This window comes from Podarcis cretensis, assembly GCF_951804945.1.
Source record: "Podarcis cretensis genome assembly, chromosome: 7".
NCBI classification, from domain to species: Eukaryota; Metazoa; Chordata; class Lepidosauria; order Squamata; family Lacertidae; genus Podarcis; species Podarcis cretensis.
This window is the reverse complement of record NC_137176.1, coordinates 38,094,506-38,117,342: the sequence shown is the minus strand read 5'-3', so window position 1 is coordinate 38,117,342 and position 22,837 is coordinate 38,094,506. Positions and strand designations below refer to the sequence as shown.

Sequence of the window (22,837 nt, the reverse complement as noted above, 5' to 3'; positions counted from 1 at the left end):
ATTATAATTTTCATGCAAGCGGATCGGAGGGGTCATCCTTGCACCTGGCCTTCGATTTGGCACTACACACACACACAATATTATAAAAAACGAACCCCATCAGTCCTTCACCAACCAACTAAGCAAACTCGCCCGTCCCTTGCGAATGAATTATTTCCACCGGCTGTGCATCTCGGTGGTACTTATATCTAAAATTTGGGCAATCTGTTCCACAACCCGGGTGTGCCGTGGGCGAGGCTTCCCTTTCTGAGTCTCTCCCATGCTTGAGATCCGCTGCGGCAGCCCCTTGACGTGGCTCTAGCAACAGGTCGGCATATTCCCCGGCTCCTAACCGGAAGGCTCACGACTCCCAAGACCTTACGGCCGGGAAGCACCGACGCGAGTCCTTTAAAGGCTGGGCCAGCGGGCTTCTGGGGCTCCTCGCCGCCCGCTTCGCTTCCCTTCTGGCCTTCTCTCCTTCCTGCTTCGCGGCCAATGATTCCGAACCGAGCCGCGCGGACGGGCGCTGATTGGCCTTCGCGCGGTTCCAAAGGGGCGGGCCCCGGAGAGGATTTTAAGATCCGAGCTCTGTGCCTTTTGCTTGCTCTTCCATCGCTGCTGGACGGCAACTGCGAAAGGTGCACGTGGGAACGCGGCGCGGGGTGAGTAGCGGCTCCGTCCCGGCACAGCTAGTTCAAGGGGGAGAGGGAGAAGGGAGGGGAAGGGGGCTGCAGATCCGGGGTGCCGAGTTGGCAAACTTTGCTGGGATCCGCTTCCCTTCCCCACACCCGCCGCCTCCCGCTTCTCATCGTGGGCAGATGGCGAGGAGGAGCCGCAGGGGATTTGCGCCTGTCGCCTCATCCCTTGGTCCCCTCCCATCCCCTCAGCTCCCCCCGCCACCCTGCAGCGATGGCTGCGGCGCTGATCCTGTCCAGGGGCTGCAGGGCACTTCTCCGCCCTGGGTGCCGCGCGAGGAGGTGGAGACCCGCCCCGATCCGCAGGGTGAGTGGGCTCTATCCAGGCGGTGCTGCTTCCAGCAGGGCGGTGTTGCGGCTGCGGGACGGGACGTTCCTCTTTGGGGAGCAGAATGGGCCTAATTCGGCCTTGGTGGGTCTCCGCCCTGCTTCCTTGGGAGCTGCGCGTCAAAAGGGCGAAGGGCGGGGCCTTTGCTTTCTCAGGGGCTTGAAGGTGTCCTGCAAATGAGGTTGCACGATGTGCTCAGGGCCAGCCCACCCATGAGGTGAGGCGAGGTGACTGCCTCAGGTGGCAGGATTCATAGGGTAGCAGTAGCTGCTGTATATCTTTATCCGCCCCTCCTCCCATGTGCCTGACTTAGATACTTCTTCCCAGGCAGGGAGGTGAGGGGTCCTCATGTGGTGGTTGACCTCAGGTGACAAAATGTCTTGGGCCAGCCCTGGTTGCATTGCACCTCAAAGGATCTCATCCCCACTGCTGCCTCCTGCTGCTGTGTATGCTCTTTAAGGCAAATGACATGTGGGGCCTCCAAACTGCAGGTTTCTGTGGGTTGTGCCACTGAGGAAGGAGAGCAAGTGCCTCTTGAAAGTGACAGGCCACTGCAGGATGCGCCCTAAAGTGGAATGAACCTGCGCAACAAACTGAACAAGGCAGGCTTCTTAAAATTGTAAGCATCTGAGCTGAACTGTGGGAGAAAGATAAAAGTAGCTTTGTTGAATGCAGGAGCACATATCTCTTGTCATTGCTGACTACTGTGGTCTGTTTTAGGAATGGGCCTTCCATAGCTTCTGCATTTCCACGCTGTAGCAATGGCACTGTGGCAACTTCTTGTACCCTTTCCTTCTTTCTGCCAGTTTCAGTTCCAGTTCCCTTTCGCTTCTTTCTTGTGCAGTGTATCTTCACTGACTGTTTTGCACACATGCACACAACAGCTTTATAGCACGATGCAGTACTATTTGGATTACTGGATTTTTGTGACAAGACTGACCTCTGTTCTGGGACTGAAAACAAATTTTTGGGCTGAGTATGTGCTCAAAGGCACATTCCTTCCTTAATTCTAAGAATGCTGCCCCCTCCAACTTTGCACCTTACTGAAACTGGCAAAACTGAGGCATCTGTGACAAAAAAGAATCCCACAAACTAGAAGACTCTATTTGAACTAAAGAACCTGGTATGCTAGTTCAGTGTGTCCTCATGCCCACAAGCCATAAAAACTGTTTTAAATTAATGTTAGTCCAGACTGTAGGCGTGAGTGATATGGCCAAAGATTTGTAAATACTTCTGTGCTAAATGTCTTTAAAAATATTTAAAGGTAGTTATCAAGCAACAATCAATTAAAAATACCTAAAAAGAAAAATAACCAGAGAGTTAAAAAAAATAGTTTTGCTGAGCTGTCACACCCTCACTGAAAAAATAAAAATAAATCACATCAACATCTGCCTTATATTGAATTAGACCAATGGTTCATCTATTGTCTGTACTGACTGACAGTTGCTCTCCAGAGTTTCAGACAGCATATTGAACCTGATACTGTACCACTTACCTCCCTGCTTGTACAAAAGCTTCTGCAAAAAGTACTTCTTTGGAAAGCCCATTCCAAATCCAGATATCAGAGCAGGAAGCCCCTGGAAGAAGGGCCTAGAAATCTGCCACATTGGGTAGTACATTCAGATATTGCAGCTGAGAGTGGAGTGGAATTGCTTCCCACAGGGAAAGTGATTTGACAGCCTCCCCATGGTGGTGTACTTTGACTCAAATCTGGATGAAGCCCGCTAAAGTAGACAGCATGAATATTTGATTCTATATTTACTGCTAAATGACACTCTACCTACAGCACTGCTGTAAAACTGCTGGCTGCAGAAATTGTTCTTGAAATTGTTCTATTAGGACTTGGTGTATGTGGGTGGGAATACTAAGGAATGAAGTAAACAGTAACTGCCATTGTTAAATTGACACTCCAGAGTGGATCAGTTGTGTGATAACAGAAGACCAATTGAAACATTAAACTCTGTGAAAACCTGTTTGCCAAGCATGAAAATTCTTCCAAGGCTGGCACAAACCAAATTTAAAAGTTCAGGTGCTCAGCCACTTTCTTTTGGTGCTGATTAGTTTTGGCATGTTCCTAAAGATGGCACAAAAATGTGCACAACCACTTTCTTTTGCTTATATTGCAAAATGTTGATTGTAAATGGCAGGGCTGGGTGATATATTGTCCAAAACCTGTCTGAAGTCCATATCATATCAGTTTCATAATTTTTGGCCTGGCAATATATCATGAATCGTGTGTGTGCGTGCCCTATGCAAAAATCACAATGTGGGGAAAACCATGAATCCAGCCAGTGCTTCTCCTAATTCCTGCAGTCCCTGTTAACTCTGCTGGCTCACCTCTCCCCCTGGCTCCTGCAAAACGAGCTAGTTGAGTGCTCATGAACACACCTTGATTTTGAAACTTGCTGTTGAGCCTCTGCTACAAGATCACTCTTGTATGTAAATGGTTCTCTCAACAGTCCCTGCCGATGATTTGCTCACCACAAGTACTGTGGAGTCTGTCAAGCAAAGTGGAACAAGATATGCACAGCTCATCTTAAACTGATGCTTGTCACAAGAGTGACCTCCCTTGAAACTGCAGAGTTTTCAGTAGAGAGCTGACACTGCTTTTCTTAGTTTGCTTACTTCCATCATGTGATCTGCAGAATGATTCATGGTGAGCTGCCTCATTTATCAAGTCCTCATGACTTCCCTGAAACTGCAGTGAGGCAGTTTAGAGGCAGACATTCATGTGTAAAGGCACCCTCTTGTCAGCTAATACTGCAAACTTTTGGAAAGCTCTGGAGTCTAAATATCCTTTCTCCCCTTTCTTCTTTTTTCAATTTGCCTTTTAGATTTTTCAACCGCACTACTCAGATCAGAAAATGTCATCTGTCCTTGAGCCCCTCTTTGAGTATGTTGATAAACACCAGGACCTGTATGTTGAGGTAAGTGGCCTCTTCTGTGGACATTTTAAATCCAGTCTTGGCTTCCTCAGGCTGCAGAGCCTATACCTTACATCCTGATTTTGCTGCCACCAATAGGAGCATCACTCAGGGGACATCCCACTGGCAGAGGAGAAAACTTTTGCTGCTGTGCTACGGTAGACTCTTGCCTCCAAAAATCCACTGGGGACAAGTTGGGAGATCCTCTAGAAATGGGGGTTGGGGGAGGAATCCATTAAAACCACCACCTACCCCATTCTCCTTCTGCTGGATCAGAAGTTGTCCCTTGACTGAAAGATGCTTTTTATTCACAGAAGGCTTAAGTATGCATATGTATGCATATGTTGAGCTGCAAAATTCCTTCTCAAAATAACAGGCTTGTGAAGCAAGTGTTGCAGAGCAGTTGCTGGCTAGTCTTAGGTGACAGCCGAAAAGTTGATCTGGCTGTCCTAAAAACCACATGCTGAGTGGGAGGACTGTATCCTTGGTGACTTGGGAAGTTTTCATTTGCAGAGCCACCCATCTCTAAATGCTTCCTGTTCCATAATTTTCTTAAACCACAAAGCTGGTGCAGACATACTATTCCAGTCTCTCAGTTAAGAAACCCAAGAGTATCGCCACACCTACCACACCTTAACAATGGTTAAGGTTTCTATCAGCGCATTGATAGTACTAGCCAAGGAATAAAGAACATTAAGCCTGCATTAGCCATAAGACTCATGGGCCGCAAGGAAACTTCTATAGTTGCTGTTTCCTTTGCGGAGAACAACACATACAGATGATCAGGAGGTTGGAGGAAACTAATATAATTCATGACTTATTTCCATGAAGATTTTCAAAATTCTTTACTACTTAGATTGAGGAGAGTGTACATTTTCTGAATCTGGACAGTATTGGTTCAGACTACAAGTGTGTGTGTGTGTGTGTGTGTGTGCGCGCGCGCGCGTGCTTTTGTGTGGATGAGCATTCATTCATATGATTCCTTAGCAGCAGTCTGAACTGGTATAGCTTAGACACAGGTTTGCTGCCTCATTTAGAGGCCCTTGGATGGTTTGTGAAATGAATGGAAGACTGGGAAATGGTAGCAGCGTTTTGCAGTTGCGTCCACACACGCACATATATTGTGAGTAGCACTGTCACTTGGCTGGAGGAACTGAACCTAGTCATGCCTTGGGTGTAGCCTCTGAGCACAATTTAAGTGCTGACTAACAAGTTGTTTGTTGACAGAAGCCAGAAGCTACAACAGCCCTTGTAAATGGCCATTTTCATGGGGCCATTTGTCACCATGACAGTCAGCCATACTGAATCAAAAAAGCCTGGGTGTAGTCATAGGAAACATGGGAAGCTGCCTTTATATCGACTCAGGCCCTTGGTCTATCTGGCTAACTGATATTGTCTACACTAACTTGCAGTAGCTTACCAAGATTTCAAACAGGGGTCTTTACCACTTCTATTTGGAGACACTGGGGATTTAGCTTATGATTTTTAGTGTGCAAATCAGGTGGTCTGCTACAGTGCTGTGGCTCTGAAGTGGGCTTTACTTGCTCCCGCATTGTGCTTTGAACTAGGCAAATGCAAAGAGGAGTGCTGGAGTGTGCCCATAACCAAATGTGATAGATTTCAACTTTACTTTAAAATCAGAAGGTGTGCTAAATGGTAAAAGCGTTGGGAGCCGCTGGGTAAGAATAGAGTGAAAACACTATTTAACACATGACATTGTTCAAAAAAACCTGGTTTTTTTCCACTCTGGGTTGCACCCCACCTCCCAAAATGGGCTGGGTGGGGATGTCTCTGGTTCTCTCCAGTAATGGGGCAACGGGGCATGTGTGTATGTGTTTGCATGCGCGCACACAAACATGGTTGGAAAATGGAGAGGAGCATTAGTGTTTCGTCTTCCAAAACACCCACCTTTGCAGCTTGCCTCCTCTAAAATCCTAGCCAAGCAAAATAAAAGCCTCAGATGTTCTATTATCTTTCTCATCTCCGGTCCTGCTTCTTTCCTGAACTACTTACCTATAGCGGCTGGCCCAATGGGTGGCTATCCAGAGTGTGTCGGCATGGCCAGAAAAGAGGGGAGAAATCAAACGAATGATGGAAGTTGCTGCCAAGGACATTGAGCGGCTGGGTGGCACAACGGAGTTGAAGGATATCGGAAAACAGAAGGTAGGTAGATTTAGCCAAGGTATTGCTTTCAATTGAATACAGCACCCTGGGTTACGGGTGTTTCCTATGTCCTGTTATTGCCTGTGGACAATTGCTGTACTTGTCTGGTCCTGGGGGGGGGGGGCTTAGAAGCAAATAGCAGCACCCAGCTGCCAGAATTGTGCTACAATTGCTTAGTTTACTACCTGAAGATCTCCATTTGTGCGCTTGCTTCACATCTTATAAAGATTGCTGCTTTTGCTGTCTTCTTTCTAAGACCTAGCATGGCTTGGCTGCTGATGGGGGACAAATTTCTGTACGATCTGGAGGGAGTTTTGGGGGTTGCTGCTTGAACCATGAGCCTTGCTTGCTCTTCAAAGCCTTGTCTTCGAAGCAAGCTGTATCATGCTCAGCCTGTTCTATTTATTTATGTGGGTTGTGGGTGATTTTGCTTTGCTTTTACCTTCAAGGGCAGGCTTGGTCTTTGTTTTCTGGTAGCCCTGCCTTTGTCTCAGGCTGTGTGTCAGTGGTTGAAAACCATTGCCATGTAATAAGAATAACTCTAGTTTTGCATTAGAGCCACTTGGACAAGTAACATTTTTTCAGTCCAGTGGCCGTTTAGAGAGAACCACATCAAGGGAAGGAAGAGTTGTCTTCCCTGCCTGCTGCAACCCTGATAATGATCACACATCCCTTCTGATGTTATCTCTATTTTTTAAATACCCATATTAAATGCAAAGATGTCTTAGAGCCACAAGCTTAATGTGATATTTAAGTCTCCAAACTTAGTTTTGCCAACAGCAGCCTGTTCTTTTTCTGCTTAGGAAAACTTGCAGCTCCCTGTTCTGTCACTTGTCTCTACAGCAAAAGGAGTTTGCTGTAGACCAGATGTAGGGAACCTTTAGCTCTGCAGATGTTGCTGAATATCCCATCATCCCCAGCCATTGCCCATGCTTGCCAGGGACTGATAGTTTAGCAACAACGTACAAATTTAATAAATAATAACATATCAAATATCATCTGATGGGTGAAATGTTCCCCACTCCTGCTGTAGAATGTCACCATGACATTCAATGTCATGTGAATCAAGTCAAACAAGCCCTAGCAGGAAACCTGGAAAAGGAAACCACCATATTTCATGACTCATTTGGTTTTAATATGTAGAAATTAGATTCTGCTCTCTGTGTAACTCCCAGATGAGCTATGATTAACTATGTTATAGGAACTTGTTTAATGTATTGAACAGTTCCTTTTGAATTTGCATTCTTTCCTCCCTGCTTGCACAATGTAGCAGTGCATTCCTTGCAGAAACTTAAAATTATTAATAAATATTTCCTGCGAACTTAAACAGTGCACTCAATAGTATTCATTTCAGAGTTGTGCATATTTTCTGATTGCAGACCACCACATGAGTTGCATTTTCCGCTGCATTATAGAAGAGAAGGTACTTCTTAAAACCCTAATGTACCTTGTTTTTCAGAAGCGTGATGCAATGTTATCACATGAAAATGCATTGGCTGGGTGTTTTTACACTGCGTACTTGCATCCTTGATATCTTAAGAAAATATGGAAGCTGCCACAGGAGTTTAGGCAGCCAAGGGGAGCAGCAGCAGCAGCGGGAAATGCAGGGAAGGGGAAACAGGTCAGGGCTGCTAAGGAAAAGCAGATCATATATGGCCCACAATACCTTAAAAGCAGGGATGGGGAACCTGTGGTCCTCTGAATGCTGTTGAACTACAACTCCCATCAGCCCCAGGCAGTGTGGGCATGAATGGTGGGGGTCATAGTCCAGCTGCATCTTCATGACCACATGTTCCTCCCTCCCTCTTTGGAAACCTGCAATAATAATACAGAAATGTGCTTTTGAGAACATTGGCTTATACATCTTGCAATGGAATTCATGGTACCTCAAATAATAATAATACCGTATTTTTTGCTCTATAAGACTCACTTTTTCCCTCTTAAAAAGTAAGGGGAAATGTGTGTGCGTCTTATGGAGTGAATGCAGGCTGCGCAGCTATCCCAGAAGCCAGAACAGCAAGAGGGATCGCTGCTTTCGCTGCGCAGCTATCCCTCTTGTTGTTCTGGGTTCTGAGATTCAGAATTTTTTTTTTTCTTGTTTTCCTCCTCCGAAAACTAGGTGCATCTTGTGGTCTGGTGCGTCTTATAGAACGAAAAATACGGTAATAATAATAAAGGCCCTTAGATGCATTTTGCCATTTACAGTTTGCATCTCTAATTCTAGCTGCCTGACGGTTCAGAGATTCCTCTGCCTCCAATCATTCTGGGCAAACTTGGCTCAGATCCTCGCAAGAAGACAGTTTGCATCTATGGACACCTGGATGTACAACCTGCAGCACTAGACGATGGCTGGGACAGCGAACCTTTCACCTTGGTGGAAAGAGACGGTAAGGCATGCAGACACCTGGCTTGCCTCTATGAATTTTTACCTGCAAAGATAAAATGCCTGTCAAGCTAGACATTACTCTAAAAAAAAGTAGCAGGAATTCCAACCAGACAGTTAAATGCAGATAATGGTGAAAAATACAATAATGGTGCAATGGTCCACCCACCCATCCACCCACCCACCCATCCAAAGAAAAACCCGGGTAAAGACTAAGAATGCTCAGTAGCCAGGAAATATTTCATTTTGTTCATTATAGTAATTAATAAGTAGGCTTGTGGTTGTTGATTCAAAGGCTAATGACTAAGCTAATTCCAGACTTCACAAACTAACACTATGGTAACAATAGCTTCCTTTCAGCTCTCCATCCAAGGTTCCTTCAGTGAACATTTCCTTGTATGGGACATTTCCCTGGTGGTACAAATGTGTCACTTGGTCTGGCCCAATTCTTATTTTGGGGTTCCCTTATTGATTTGTGGTAGCTGTTGCCATTGTGCAGAGATAACATTTTGCGCCAGAGAATGATGATCCAGCTTGAAGTGGAGTGTTTCCCAATGATGAAAATGCATGATTTGGACTATCACTATTCACATTTTTTGGTGTAGGGTCAAATAAACTTAGGTTGTTCACAGAGCTCTTTATTGAATAAGGAACTGGGAACCTGAAACTTCAGAATAATAAAAAAATGTATAAGACTATGATAACTAAGGACTCCAGATATTTTCCAACTACTGAGGGTTTAGATCTTGCCCTCAGTAGTACCAATTTGCTACTAATTTTGGTCCTGGCTCATGTACTAGAAATAGTTTTCTGCTCCAATCTGCTTTTGTTTTGCTGGAGTTTATTATTATTATTATTGTTCATAATAATAAATAATTTCATTACTTTATAATGGTATGCTGTTTTGGAAGGAACTGCATGGCCTGTGAATGGTTTTAATTAAGAGTACTGTCACTCCTTCTGCCTAGGAAAGCTGTATGGCCGAGGGTCGACAGATGATAAAGGCCCAGTGCTTGCCTGGCTGAATGCCCTGGAGGCTTATCAACAAACTAAACAGGTATGGTTTGAATTCTCTTTCAGCTTGCTTTGCTAGTAAAAGATTAAATTTTTGACCTTCACTGTTTTAAACTACTGCAGTTATCAGTAAAGATAACGATTAAACCTGCTAGATACAGAATTAGTCCAAGAGCCATGGTTTGTTATCTGCTGAATGGCAAGTTTTTTTGACTCTCTGGAAGTATTTGCTTGGCTTCCTCCCCAGCTTGTTCTGCTCTCCAAGGCTGCAACAAGGCAACACTAGGCAGGCTATGTTTTAGGTTTGCTCCTTTTACCCCTTTCTTAGTCTTCATCGTTGTCATTACCTATCTAGTTCTGAAAATTTCCTAGGCACTATACAAAGATGAAAAAATGAGAGTGACCTTGTCCTCAGGTTTACAAGTATTGGAAGGGAAGATGGAAATCAAACAGACATGAATACCCAAGACTTTTAGTTGCATCATGGCTGAGTAGACTGGCCATGGAGGAGGAGCCAAACAACAATTGGTCTCAGTGAAGATGGTGGAAGGGGTTGTGCTGCCTCTCCCCCCTGCTCAGCTGCAGCCAGGTGGAATGACTGCAATTGCCCCATAGCATTAGATTGCTGAAGTTCAGCACTAGTTGAGTCAGGAGCTGCTCTGGTCCCAAGCCTGAGCTCCTGCTCACTGTTCTGTTCTATAGAATTGTAGGGTTGGAAGGGGCCCCGAGGGCTCCTGTAACCCCACTGTAATGGAGCAATCTTTTGCCCAATGTGGGGCTCAAACCCACAACCCTGAGATTAAGAGTCTCATGCTCAACCAACTGAGCTACCCTAACTTTTCCCAACCTGCTGCCCTCCGGATGGGTTTGGAGCACTACTGCCATCAGCCCCAGCCAGCCACCAAGTTGGTGAATGCTGTTGTACTGGATAAGTGAGAAGGGCGAGTTAGGGTTGGCAGCGAGGAGTGACTCCCACAGCACATGTCCCCTGAAACACACAAGCACTGCCCATTCTGTTAGTTGTTTAAGGCTGGAGGAAGGTGAGGCTGTTCTAGTCCTGAGTAATTTGCCACCAGGGGCATTTGCTATTCATAACAGAAGAGCGGTAACTTACGGGCTGATGTGCTCAAGGACTGGTACAGACATTATGTCCTCTAATCCAGGGGTGGGGAAAACCTGTTTCAGCCAGAGGAATGCGTAACCTTCTGGGCACATGCTGCCATGTGGAGCAGAGATAAAAGTGAGTGAAGCAACTGATTTTATCTTTATACAATAGCCTAATTTCTATAGCCCCCACCCCTCTGTATCCTCCATCAGGCAAGCAAGCAGCATTATCAGAATTCAAGGACACATTCTAGGCAGGCAAAAACTCTCAAGGCCAGTGAGGGGGGGTGGCTAGTGAAGAGATAAGGCCTAAAGCAGGGGTAGGCAAACTATGGACTCTGGGCCGGATCAGGCCCACCTGGGTCGTAATCTGGCCTGTGCCGCGAAGCCAGAACCCGTCGTGAAGCCAAGACTCGCAGCAATGGCAACGGGAGGAAGAAGCCAAGCGGTGGCAGCTGTGCCAATCAAATGCCGCACCTGGTTTACCTCAGTGCAGCGCAGGGACGTCTTTGCCAATCAAACGCTGCACCTGGTTTACCTCAGAGGCCTTTGATTGGCAGAGACGTCCCCACGCCACACTGAGGTAAATCAGGTGCGGTGTTTGATTGGCAGAGCTGCCACCGCTCGGCCTCTTCCTCCTGCTGCCATCGCCGCCCTGGTGCTCCTGTGGGCCAGAGAGCGGAGCAGACGAGCTCGCTCTGCCTACCTGCTTCACAAGAAGAAGCAGTGGTGGTGGCAGCAGCGGCAGCCCCTGGGAAGGTAAGCGCAGCGTCTTCTTTCTCTAGATGGGGAGGAAGCTTGTTTCGCACACTGCCGCCAGCCCTTAGGCGAATGAGGCAGGTGGCAAACTGAGAAGGCAGCTGGGGCTGGGGCTGGGGTGGGGAGGAGGACTACTTGCCCCCCTCACAGTGTGCATAGGACTTTGTTGTTTTAGAGTCCGGCCCTCCACAAGGTCTGAGGGACAGTGGGCTGGCCCCCTGCGGAAAAAGTTTGCTGACCCCTGGCCCTAAAGTGTATCCAGAGGACCCAGATACAGAGGCACAGAGGGCTGCATCTGGCAAAGGTTCTCCACTCCTATTCTAATCCACAGGTTTGGAACCACCCAAATCAGTCAAGGGCTGCTTTGATGTGGGCTAATATAAGACAGCCACATCAGTACATCAAGCAACAAAAATGTTGCAAACAAAACTTTTGTCTTGATGGAAATAGTAATGTGACCCCCCCCCCCAATCTGGATCAGAACCATAGCAGAGGGGCTAAAGGGTTCAAGTCCTCCTTATCACCCATCCTGTACCAAACCTGCCAGCTACTCTTAATAAGTTCACAGAGTTTCCAAGGGGTGGTGTCTGGGCCCTACATGATTTGCATTCCTCATTTCCAGTTGCTAAACAATAGCAACAACCTCCACCTCCCACCTCCCAAATTATGCTGCTACAAGTTTGGAGGGAGGGGAAACCAGGAATGGAGTTTTGTGTGAAGGGACTGTAAGCTCAATTCTGGTACTGAAAACAGATTCCTGGACTCTGGTGTACTTGAGGATGACCTGTCTTATCTGCCCTTCTTTCTGAGCCACTATTTTGCACTTTGCTCCAGCTGCTGGATCTTGGGGTACTAGAAAAAAATAAGTGGAAATACCTCAAGTGTGTGGAATGCTCTTCCCCAGGAGGCTTGCCTGGTGAAAAGTTTTCTCTCCAACCAGGTGTTTGATTGATTAAAAACCTGCTGCAAGCTTAAATTGTGAAAAACACTGTGCACATCCTCTTCAGCTCATTCTGTTCCATTTTCTCCATACAGGAAATTCCGGTTAATGTCAAGTTCTGCCTAGAAGGTATGGAGGAGTCTGGCTCTGAAGGCCTTGATGATTTGATTTTTGCACAGAAAGATGCCTTCTTCAAAGGTGTAGACTATGTTTGCATCTCTGACAACTACTGGCTGGGCAAGAAGAAGCCCTGTATCACCTATGGCCTGAGGGGCATCTGCTATTACTTCATAGAGGTAAAGATTAAAAGAACAAATATTCCTATTAAAGAAGACAAGTAAACTTTATGAGTTGTATTCAACTTAGTTTTACTCAGAACAGACCAGTTGAAATTCCAGGACCTAACTTAATTATGCTCATTAATTTCAACAGATCTACTTGCGAGAAAAACATACTCGGACTAAGATACTAATTTTAATTGTTGTAGAGTCGACATCTGTGTGGTTGACTTGTTTGAACAGAAGTATGCAGAACACCAAATCTTGCGTAGTTTTAGAAAATGCGATAGCACTTGGCTTATGAATATTATTTATATACAATTATAAGTGTGCATCTGTAACACAGTAATAATGGCATTCTAGTGTCTATCAAACATTATACGTGGAATTCAATGTTACACTTTGACAAACATAGCATTTCAGCTTGTCAGATGGAATGATCCTCTGTCTCCTCCCCCACGTACTGTTCTTGGGGTTCTCCTGATGCTCCCCCCCCCCCGCCCCGCCACTTTCCATGGGAAGAGAGGGGGGAAAGCCCCAGTGAACTTTTTGGATGCAATTAACAGTCATTATTCAAAGGCTGTTGTACAGGCTGAACAAACCAGGTAGATCCTTGCAAAAACTACCTGTTGGGCAAAAACGTGAACCTGGTAACCATCACTGTAGGTCCAACTTTGAAAGGCATGCCAGCCACCTACCATTAATGTACCTCAAGAGCAGATAAACTGGATAAAAGGACAAATGTATTTCTATTTGTTCTAAATTTGTTTTCTGTTGCATGCAAAAAGAGAAATGAAAAAGAAAATCCTTGAGCAGAAATGTGGCTCATTCCTGTCACCACAAAAGTGCTTTTAGCGGCTTGGTTCCTTGGGACGATTCTTTCAGCTTTGAATAATTATAGAACCAACAGTGCAATATTTTAGTCGATTTCAATTTTAAGCATAAGCAGAATACTGAAAATGAGTAGTGTTTTTTTTTTTTTTTAAAGATTATCTGAAACAAAAGTTCCAAACAGCCTAACTCTTACCTGGACCCAATGGTATAATAAGCTGGTGGCTACCAGGTAATTCTGAAAGATGGAAATAATGACGTGCATGTGATTGTTAATGGATTGTGTTTGAGGTTTGTTTATTTCTGACATACAGGTAGAATGCAGTGACAAAGACCTTCACTCTGGAGTTTATGGTGGCTCAGTGCATGAGGCTATGACGGACCTCATTGCTTTGATGGGTAAGTAGCTCATACCTCCTAGTTCTGCTCTTAGAAATGGGAATCTTCTAGCAACTGCAGAAGAAATAGCAATGTGCTTGCAGTTCAAAGGCCTTCTCACTGGGGATAAAATAAAAGCAACACCCCCACCCCTGCCAAGTTAGGGTTTATGATAATAGCAAGGTTAACAATTGATGGACTAGCCAGAGTGTTAATGAGGGCAAAGATCCGTTTGTGGGGCAAAGGTATACGTAAATAATCTGAGTGTAAATGTTATCTACAAGGCACAATCACAAGTTTCTTCTCACCTTTTTGAATACTGCTTTAGTTTATGCTGAAGCATGCAGTTGAGTGTGGACTCTGGTTGCTACTCAAATCTTGCACAAGGCAGACAGCATTTAATAAGAAATCTGGTTTGTATGTGTTAAAATGGTTAGGTGGGCGGACAGATAACCTAATTTATATTGTAAACCACCCTGTGATCTTTAGGTGAAGGGCGGTATAGAAGTAATAGTAGTAGTAGTTGTTGTTATTGTTGTTGTTGTTATGGCTTGGCAAGACTTTCCCCCCTCCTGTAGGTTCCTGCCAATAAGTTGTGGCCCTTCTCTCTGTGCCCCCACCCCCAATCTGACATCTGAAGGGCAGCCATGAGACAGCCCAATTTGTTGTTCAATTGAGCTCCAGGCTAAGACTTTTTCTGTTCTCTCAAGTCTCATAAGATCGTGTGACATGGTAAATGGAATGGATAGATAAATAAATAAATGGAAGTTGCTGATACATTCTCTCTCCCCCTCCTGCCCTCCCTGAGTGGTAAGAGTGTTGGACTGGAAGCAACTTTGGGGCAGCAGATCAGATGTGAGCCGGCCCATTTTACAGCACAATCTCATACTGCTGAGATGACCACATTCCCTGTCTAGAGTTCTTAATCCAAGTGGGTTGAGTGATTCAGTTAGACTGAATAGGCAAGCATTTTGCTTCCGTACCAAAGGATGTGTTGGCTCATAGTGAATCTTTGCTGCCTCTGGCTGTATGCGAAAATAGTTGTGAACTGCTTCTGTTTGAAACCATCCTTCAACTGCACCGCTGCAGCTTGTGATTGTTGCTGGTGCATCAAACAATGGTTGTGGTATGCAGTCACATGAACAGTTCAGTGCCTTGGCGCTATTCACTCATCCATCACTTTGGCCACATGAACTGGTCTCTCATCTTTACTTGAAGGAAGGCCTGGGAATAATGATTTGGCTGATGGTTGTTGCAAATTTTCCTTGGTTCAGTAAATAGAGTTTGCTGCTTTTGCAGTGGATGAACAAGGGCAATCTCTGAAATCAGTCTTCATTCAGGAGATCTTATGCAAGTAGGGAGGGCCTTTGGACATCACCAGCAGTAATAAAATCTAAACTCCTAGAAATTAATTACTAGAAATAGGTGGCTGGCTGTCAGAGCTGCCCCTAGGTCCCAGCTCACAGAGGACCAATGCCCGATCGTCGTTATGTACAAAAGTCTTTATTGAAGTTCAACTTCCATTCCAAAGCCGCAGCGCGCAGCCCTACGTCTTAAACCCTAGACCGGCGAAGTCCCGTCTGAATCTCCTCCCCTCTGACACCAGTTTAAGATCCTAGCCCTGCTCCACCTTTTCCGTTGTTCTCTCCTCCTCTGGGTCCTCCTGCCCGCCGGGGCTTTCCCCTTTCTGGACTCTTCCGACGCTGAGTCGGCTGACTCCTCCCCCTGTCTCCGGCGGGCTTTAGGACCCGGTTCCCAATCCTCATTCTCTGCTGTCCCGCGCTCCTGTACATTTGAACTTGCCTCTCACGCCAACCCAGTGACCTTCCTCCTGACCGTCACACTGCTTCTGTCACTGCTTCCCTCTTCCGGGATACTGCCCGGATCTGACCTCCCCTCCGTTGTCTGGCTCTCCGACGGAGGCGTGGCCAGCCCTGACTTATCTTCACTCCCTGGTGTGGAATTCTCTGCCCTCGATACCTGGGACTCTTCCCCCCCCCCCCCACTATGCTCTGGTGGGGAAGCTGGTCCTGATTTCCAACTGCTACTCTGGGAGTCCCTGCTGGCCCCTTGCTCCTGGCCACTGGCGCCCCCTTCTGTGAATCTTCCGATTCACTGGAGAGGCTCATGGAATCTCTCGGGCCACTGTCATCTTCTCCTACGCTGCCCTCAGATTCTTCTCCTTCGCTCTCCATCTCCCCTCTTCCCTGTGCTTCTGCTCCTGAACCGCCTATCCACTCATCCATCACTTTGGCCACATGAACTGGTCTCTCATCTTTACTTGAAGGAAGGCCTGGGAATAATGATTTGGCTGATGGTTGTTGCAAATTTTCCTTGGTTCAGTAAATAGAGTTTGCTGCTTTTGCAGTGGATGAACAAGGGCAATCTCTGAAATCAGTCTTCACTCAGGAGATCTTATGCAAGTAGGGAGGGCCTTTGGACATCACCAGCAGTAATAAAATCTAAACTCCTAGAAATTAATTACTAGAAATAGGTGGCTGGCTAACATCACTCAAGACATCTGTAAGAATTGACTGTGCATAAGTCATGAGCAAGCAGCTATAGCAGAAGACTTGGGGCTTGTTTTCTGTTTGTGTTTCTGACTTTTGCACTGGGAAAGATGAATCCACATCGCAGTTATCATATTTATGCTCTAATTCAAGCTTAAAGGTGAATTAGAACTTTTAAAAATGAGGTTCCTTAAAATAAAGGGAAATATTTGAGGCCTTTCATTGTTTTATGCAAAATGAATGACTGCTTCAGTCTCTGAATTTATCAGCCAAGTGAGTCAGCAGAAATGTCCTAAAAATCGGAGGTGGGAGCACAGCGGAGTGCTCAGATGACTATCGCCACGGTGTTCAGTCTGGGCTTGACCAAAACAACCACTCTGTGAATTGGCTGTAAGGAAGATAGCTTAGCTGGCGGTGCTGAAAGCCAACGAAAATATCAGCACTGAAGACTTCTCAGTTTATTTATTTGATTTAAAGTTGCTGAGGATGTTAAAACCACTTGGAAAACAGGATGCTGGCTGTGCTCCCTCTGTCACAGGGATTGAGGAATTTGTGGCTCTCTGGAAGGTGTTGGGACTTCAGCTTCCGTCAGCCTGAGCCAGCATGGCCGACAGTCAGAGATGATGGGATTTGTAGTCCATCATTATCTGGATGGATCATGTTTCCCATCTTAGTCCTATCAGCCCTCGATGATCAGGTGCCTATAGTACTTTCCATGTACTCTATAGGCTGCTATTTCAGTTCAATTTATAGCTATGTGACATGGAAGCAAGAGGTTTATGAATATCCGCAAGCAATATTTGAAGATTTTGGGTTTCTCTGGCTGCCTTTGGTATTTTATGTCTTCTTTGTTGCCAGGCTGCTTGGTGGATAAGAAAGGGAAGATTCTCATCCCTGGCATAAATGATGCAGTGGCTCCCCTCACTGATGAAGAGTGTAAACTTTATGACCAAATTGACTTTGATATGGAGGAATATGCAAAAGATGTAGGAGCCACACGACTGCTGCATGCAACAAAGGTGTGATGGGTCTCTTCATCTTTGGGATCCAGTTCCTCTAGCAATGAAGAATCAGTGTTATTACATATTTTTCCCCATAACACTTCCCTGCCCCAGCAATATAAGATTTTAGGGATGGCCTGAAGACAACCATCCATGCTATAGTGACCTCCTAACTGGACTACTGCAACCTTTTCTGTGGTGCCTTCTCCCCATCTGTCAACTCACTCCCTCTGGGAGGAATTTGTCCCCTTCATTGAAGGTCTTTAAAATTGTGGTGGGGAAACTTTTTGGCCTGGTGGGCCAGATCACTATCCGTGCCCACTCCCTCAGGCCAACTCTACAATTCTATAATTCTATATATGCCATTTAGTGGACAGTAGTTGCCATGTAAAAAATAGAAGGTACATAATGACTGTCATTTTAGATTAGCATAGAAGGGTGGAAGAGTGTGTAAGCTTCCAAACGCAATGGTTTACACATTCTTCTTCTATTCAAATTGGCCCAGTAAGTTGATAGTTTTTTTCAACTTAATTCTGGCTCTAGACTGAATACTCACAACTGCTTCCAGAATCCTATCTTTCTTCTTCAATTCCCTTTCTAGAAAGATATATTAATGCACAGGTGGCGATACCCATCCTTGTCTCTGCATGGAATAGAAGGCGCTTTCTCTGGATCGGGAGCTAAAACTGTGATTCCGCGGAAAGTGATTGGCAAATTTTCAATCAGACTGGTGCCAGACATGACTCCAGAAGTTGTGACTGAGCAGGTATGTTTGTTTGTTTGTTTGTTTGTTTGTTTGTTTGTTTGTTTGTTTGTGTGCGTGTGATAATCCAGGTCTAAGGCCAGCCTGAGATGAATCTCACTATGGGTGGTACTCATCCAGGTTTAACTCAAGAGTAGACCCATTGAAATTAATGCACATAGTCAGTTAGGCCCACAAATTTCTGTAGAACTACTCTTGAGTAAAATTAGTCGTCTTAAATAGAAGACGATGGGATGGAAAGCAGAAAGAACAGGATGAAATTCAAAGACTATTTAGCTAAATATGTTAAGATAACTTAATTGGAAAAATTTGCAAATATCAGATAGGCTTAGGATTTAAATAGGTAATGTTAGAGAATAACATGTTTAAAGTTAAAATGAAAAGAAAGAAAGATGTTAAGTGATTAAGTTAATTTTATGAGAAAATTGGTTTTGGAAAACTGTTACAATGATATACACTGAAATTCAGCCAGGGGGATTTGAGGAAGTCACTTAACCATGTTACTATGATTGGATTAAGTACAATTAAGATGTATGTTTGTTTGTTTGTTTGTTTGTTTGTTTGTTTGTTTGAAAATTTTGGAAAACCAATAAAAAAAATTTGGAAAAAAAAGGAAAGCAGAAAGAACAGGTTGCATCCAGTGAAGTTCTACTTTGAGTTGACCCCTTGAAATGAATGGATGACAGCTAGTCGTGCCCATTTATTTCAAGGGGTCATCTCTGAATATAATTAACATTTGATGCATCTCTGCTGTGGGGAGGGGGAAGGAAGCAGAAACATGTACCTCTGTATAGGACAAAAAGTAAACATGGGTCCCCTGAGTTTAGTGTCCCTCCTCGCTTTATACTCAATCTTATATTTGTCCATCTTCTCCAGGACTGTCTGTTCTGACTGGCAGTAATGGACCTTAGATGGACACAGTGTATTGTCTTCATGCTAAAAAGGCCCTCATTTTCACAGAGCTCCAGTATTTATAAGCTGCAGCTCTCAAACATCTTGGTAGTAATGGTGTTGAAATTAATTGTGCTGTTTATTCCTTGATATAGAAAATACTAATTATGCACATTAGACAAACAGTTATTAATTGGAGCACTATTCTAGCGGCAAGAGCAGCTGTTAAATTTATAATTGGACAGATGCAGAGGTCCTTTTCTGTGACAGGGAAAGGCACTCCCTCATGGGTTAAGTGGTTTTTGTAGGTTTGGAGTTTTTAATTTAAAAAATCTTCCTTCACATGCATCAGCCCCATCCACAAATTTATTCAGGTGAATCACTTGTTTTCTGTGTAGCTAGGCATATTGTGGATTTTATGCTAGGATAGTGTGAGACAGATGCATAATTGGGATATAAAATATTTGTGCCTACGCAATTCCTGTTTTGTCCCTGCTCTGAAAGTGGGCGAACTGCATAAAGGTGATGCTTAGCATTTCATATGTAGTTTCAAAACTTGCTTTCCAAAACTTGCAGGTGAATTCATGCATAAAGAACTGAGCACCAATGCAATTGCTCCACTCTTCTTAGAAGTCTTAAGGTTTATTCTTTTTTATTAAAGGTCAAAGATTACTTGTCCAAAAAGTTTGCTGAACTGCACAGCCCCAACAAATTCAAAGTTTACTTGGGCCATGGTGGAAAGCCTTGGGTTTCAGATTTCAACCATCCCCACTACATGGCTGGAAGAAGAGCTATGAAAACAGGTGAGATATTGAAATCTTAATCAAAATGGCCCCAATAAGAAAGAGACCTATCCCATTGGAATGTAGCAGAGAGATTAAAATGGGTTTCTTGTGTTATGAAAAGCAACCTTTTATCAGTTTTGTAATGCCCTGCTTAGCTGTAATGCTGTTGTGATTAATTATTGCTTTGTCCCAGGGGCAAGCATTATTCTCTTGGTGCTTGTACACATTCATAGAAAAACACTTGAGGGATATTAATCAGAAGAGAGAGAATTTGACTGATGGGTGATTTGTTAAGCTGGGATCCCATCATTCATGCTAGCTTGCAAGTGATGCAACCTGCAGTCCAACAACATCTGGATGGCATTTTGTTGACTACCTGTTTGTTAAGTTTTCACTTAAAGATGAAAAATTGTCAGTGTTGTGCACTGTGTTTTCTCTCCCCTGCTAGTCTTTGGCGTAGAGCCAGATTTGACCAGAGAAGGAGGAAGCATTCCTGTCACCCTGACCTTCCAAGAAGCAACAGGCAAGAATGTAATGCTGCTTCCTGTTGGCTCTGCAGATGATGGAGCCCATTCTCAAAATGAGAAACTCAACAGGTAAGGCATATTGTGCATAAGAGAGGCAGCTACTTATGTTTCTATAGGTGCACCTGTCTAGACCTAAGAGAGGTAACTCAGGACAGTAAGTACCTGTGGTCCTCTAGGTTGACACAAATACATACTGTATTTCTGTGCCCTGCTTTTTTTGCAGTGGTGTTGGTGAATTTTCATTGCATCCATTAATCCTAGATTTCGTCTTCCTAGGTACAACTATATTCAAGGTGTCAAGCTCTTGGGTGCATACCTTCATGAAGTTTCCCAGCTGAAGGACTGAATCTATATTCCCTTCAACCAAAGTTGCTTTGGGACCTGAAAGTTACTTCCTTGCAACTTTTAAAAAAGTGCACTATTTTCGTCTCCTCTTCTCCTGCCAGACTAATTCACACTGAGATGCCTGGTGAAATATTTTTGACTCCATATCGAGCACTTTATAGCGGCAGATCAACAAACGACAAAAATAGTGTGCTCAGTTTTAAGTACAACCACAGGACTATAAGGCCCTAACCTACTTATGTATTGTTTCAAACGGAAGATAAAGGGTGGGGGGAAAAGGAAGTCTATTATTTTTTCCGTAATCTGATGTGTCAAAGTAGCAGCAAATGACCAGTAATGCTTCACCCAACCTCTCTCACTTCTACATCCTCCTATAATCATCATTTTCTCTTTAAATTTATCACATTAAATTTTACCAAACCAGAATTTGAGGGCAGCTCCCAGATTTTTTTTTACAAGGCAAAACCCCTTGTGTTTTCTGTTTTGAAAACTTTTCATGATGACTTTATTTCTTTGTCTAATGATCTGGCGGGGGGCGGGGACTTCAGTGGGTGGCAAATGAGCAAATGAGTTGTCCATCCCCTCCCCATTGTGATACTCCTGGCTGTGAGGCTGTGTCTCGTCAGACACCTGTGCCTGTTAGGAATCTCTGCAGTCCTTGAAGACATCATATATTCTGAGCTATTAATAACAACGAACTGGTGGTTTTTCTAAAGCATTATTTGTACTCCATGTGGAAAGCTGCTAAATAAAAAAATAGCTCTGGCGCTACTAGTTCTGTGGTAGCCTTGTTAAAAGGGAGAAAGCTTTAGGTGATCAGTGCATCAGAAAGGCAAGACTGCACATCTTCATGGGTGTGTGCATATATTTGTGATGAGAGAGGAGTTTCGTGTGAATGTCATAAGCCATGGTTTATCATGATTGGAACAGGCTACAATGAACTTTTTGACCATGCACTCCTTCCTTTTCCAACATGGATCTGAGGCAGAGATTAGCTGCTTTTTCTTTTCGATGAACTGCAGCTTAGTATTATGCCAAAACAATAAACTGTGGTTAACTTTAACAGTAATCTGTGGAAACATGCTAGCTTCACGGCCCATGGTTTAAAGCTGGCTTGTTTCAGCTGTTTGAAGGTAATGTGGGATACAGCCCACTGGTGTAGTAGGTAAGGAAGCAAAAATAAGTATGTTCTTACATAAAAAGATCCTTTTGCCAAAATGCTAAGTGAATATTTGTTTCTTGAAGACTGGAAGGTGAGAGAACAAGGTACAAAGTTTGGCGAATTTTATTACTCTGCTTCCTAAATGCAACGAAACTAAAGAATGCCTTTAAATATTATACTAGCTCTAAAGTCACTAATCCCCAGATCAGGAACTTGATTTGCCCCACTTCCAAGCAAATTCTTCTGCACCCTCCAAGACTACCTATTGTTGGCAGCAGTGGCAAAAAGAAAGGAAGAAGATGTGGATATAGCCCTGACCTGGGCAGAGCTCAGGGGATGCGAATGGACCTTTCCTTGCACAGATCAGCTGACTGTGTGTGTGTGTGTGTGTGTGTGTGTGGTGGCTGCACACATTTTTGGCCACACATTCAGGTGACATGCATTCCCTGCAGCCATAAAGGCCCCAAAGTTGATCCAAACGTGTGGGTTAATCATATGCATTGATACTGTTGGATCTGGGCTATTGATGCATATGCCTGAGTCATCTGAACATCCAACAACTTCAAGAACTGTTTAGTGGTTTCCACCCGCTTAACTACTGAACAAGACACTTAAGTATTTTAACTATTATACGTATACGAGCACATGCATGTCAGGTATGTGCTGGATGAATATTTGACTCTGGGAGTGTTTATATGTTACTATGGCTGAGAGCATATAAGGGTCCTTTAGTATAAGAGTAGATGTGCAAAAAAATTAGCCTTGCTTATTTGTTACTTGTCATCCCAGCTCTTCAGTCATAAGTCTCCCAGCGTGGCTTACCGCTTATTAACGAAAATCAGAAATAATTGAACAGCAGCTGCATAATTTCACAGTAAGACACAGAATTTCAGCGATCAACGGAGATAAAAACCATGAAAAAGCCTGAGTGACTTAACAAGGGCTTCACTTTGTGCTAGAAAGGCATCAAGGTCTGTTTCATGCAAGTGTTCCTAGCGGGGAGAGCATTCCACATTTGTGGTACCACAAAATAGAAGGCATGTTCCTTGGCCGTTACCCACCTCACTTCAGGTAGGG

At 44.4% G+C, this 22,837-nt stretch overlaps 1 protein-coding gene across 2 annotated transcripts; it reads left to right on the top strand.

Annotated features, from left to right (window-relative positions):
* The first annotated feature begins 510 nt into the window (after positions 1–510).
* CNDP2 (carnosine dipeptidase 2) lies at positions 511–21,372 on the top strand. Of its 2 annotated transcripts, none has more exons than XM_079982593.1 (12): positions 511–641; positions 3,837–3,929; positions 5,946–6,089; positions 8,314–8,476; positions 9,441–9,529; positions 12,385–12,585; positions 13,713–13,797; positions 17,145–17,305; positions 17,889–18,053; positions 19,603–19,744; positions 20,175–20,322; positions 20,530–21,372. In XM_079982593.1, the coding sequence occupies exons 2-12, from the start codon at positions 3,867–3,869 to the stop codon at positions 20,597–20,599; spliced, it is 1,431 nt and encodes a 476-aa protein (XP_079838719.1). In that variant the 5' UTR covers positions 511–641; positions 3,837–3,866; the 3' UTR covers positions 20,600–21,372. The 2 variants fall into 2 exon arrangements, with proteins under 2 accessions (XP_079838719.1, XP_079838718.1); XM_079982592.1 differs by lacking the exon at positions 511–641 and adding an exon at positions 863–981.
* The last annotated feature ends 1,465 nt before the right edge of the window (positions 21,373–22,837 follow it).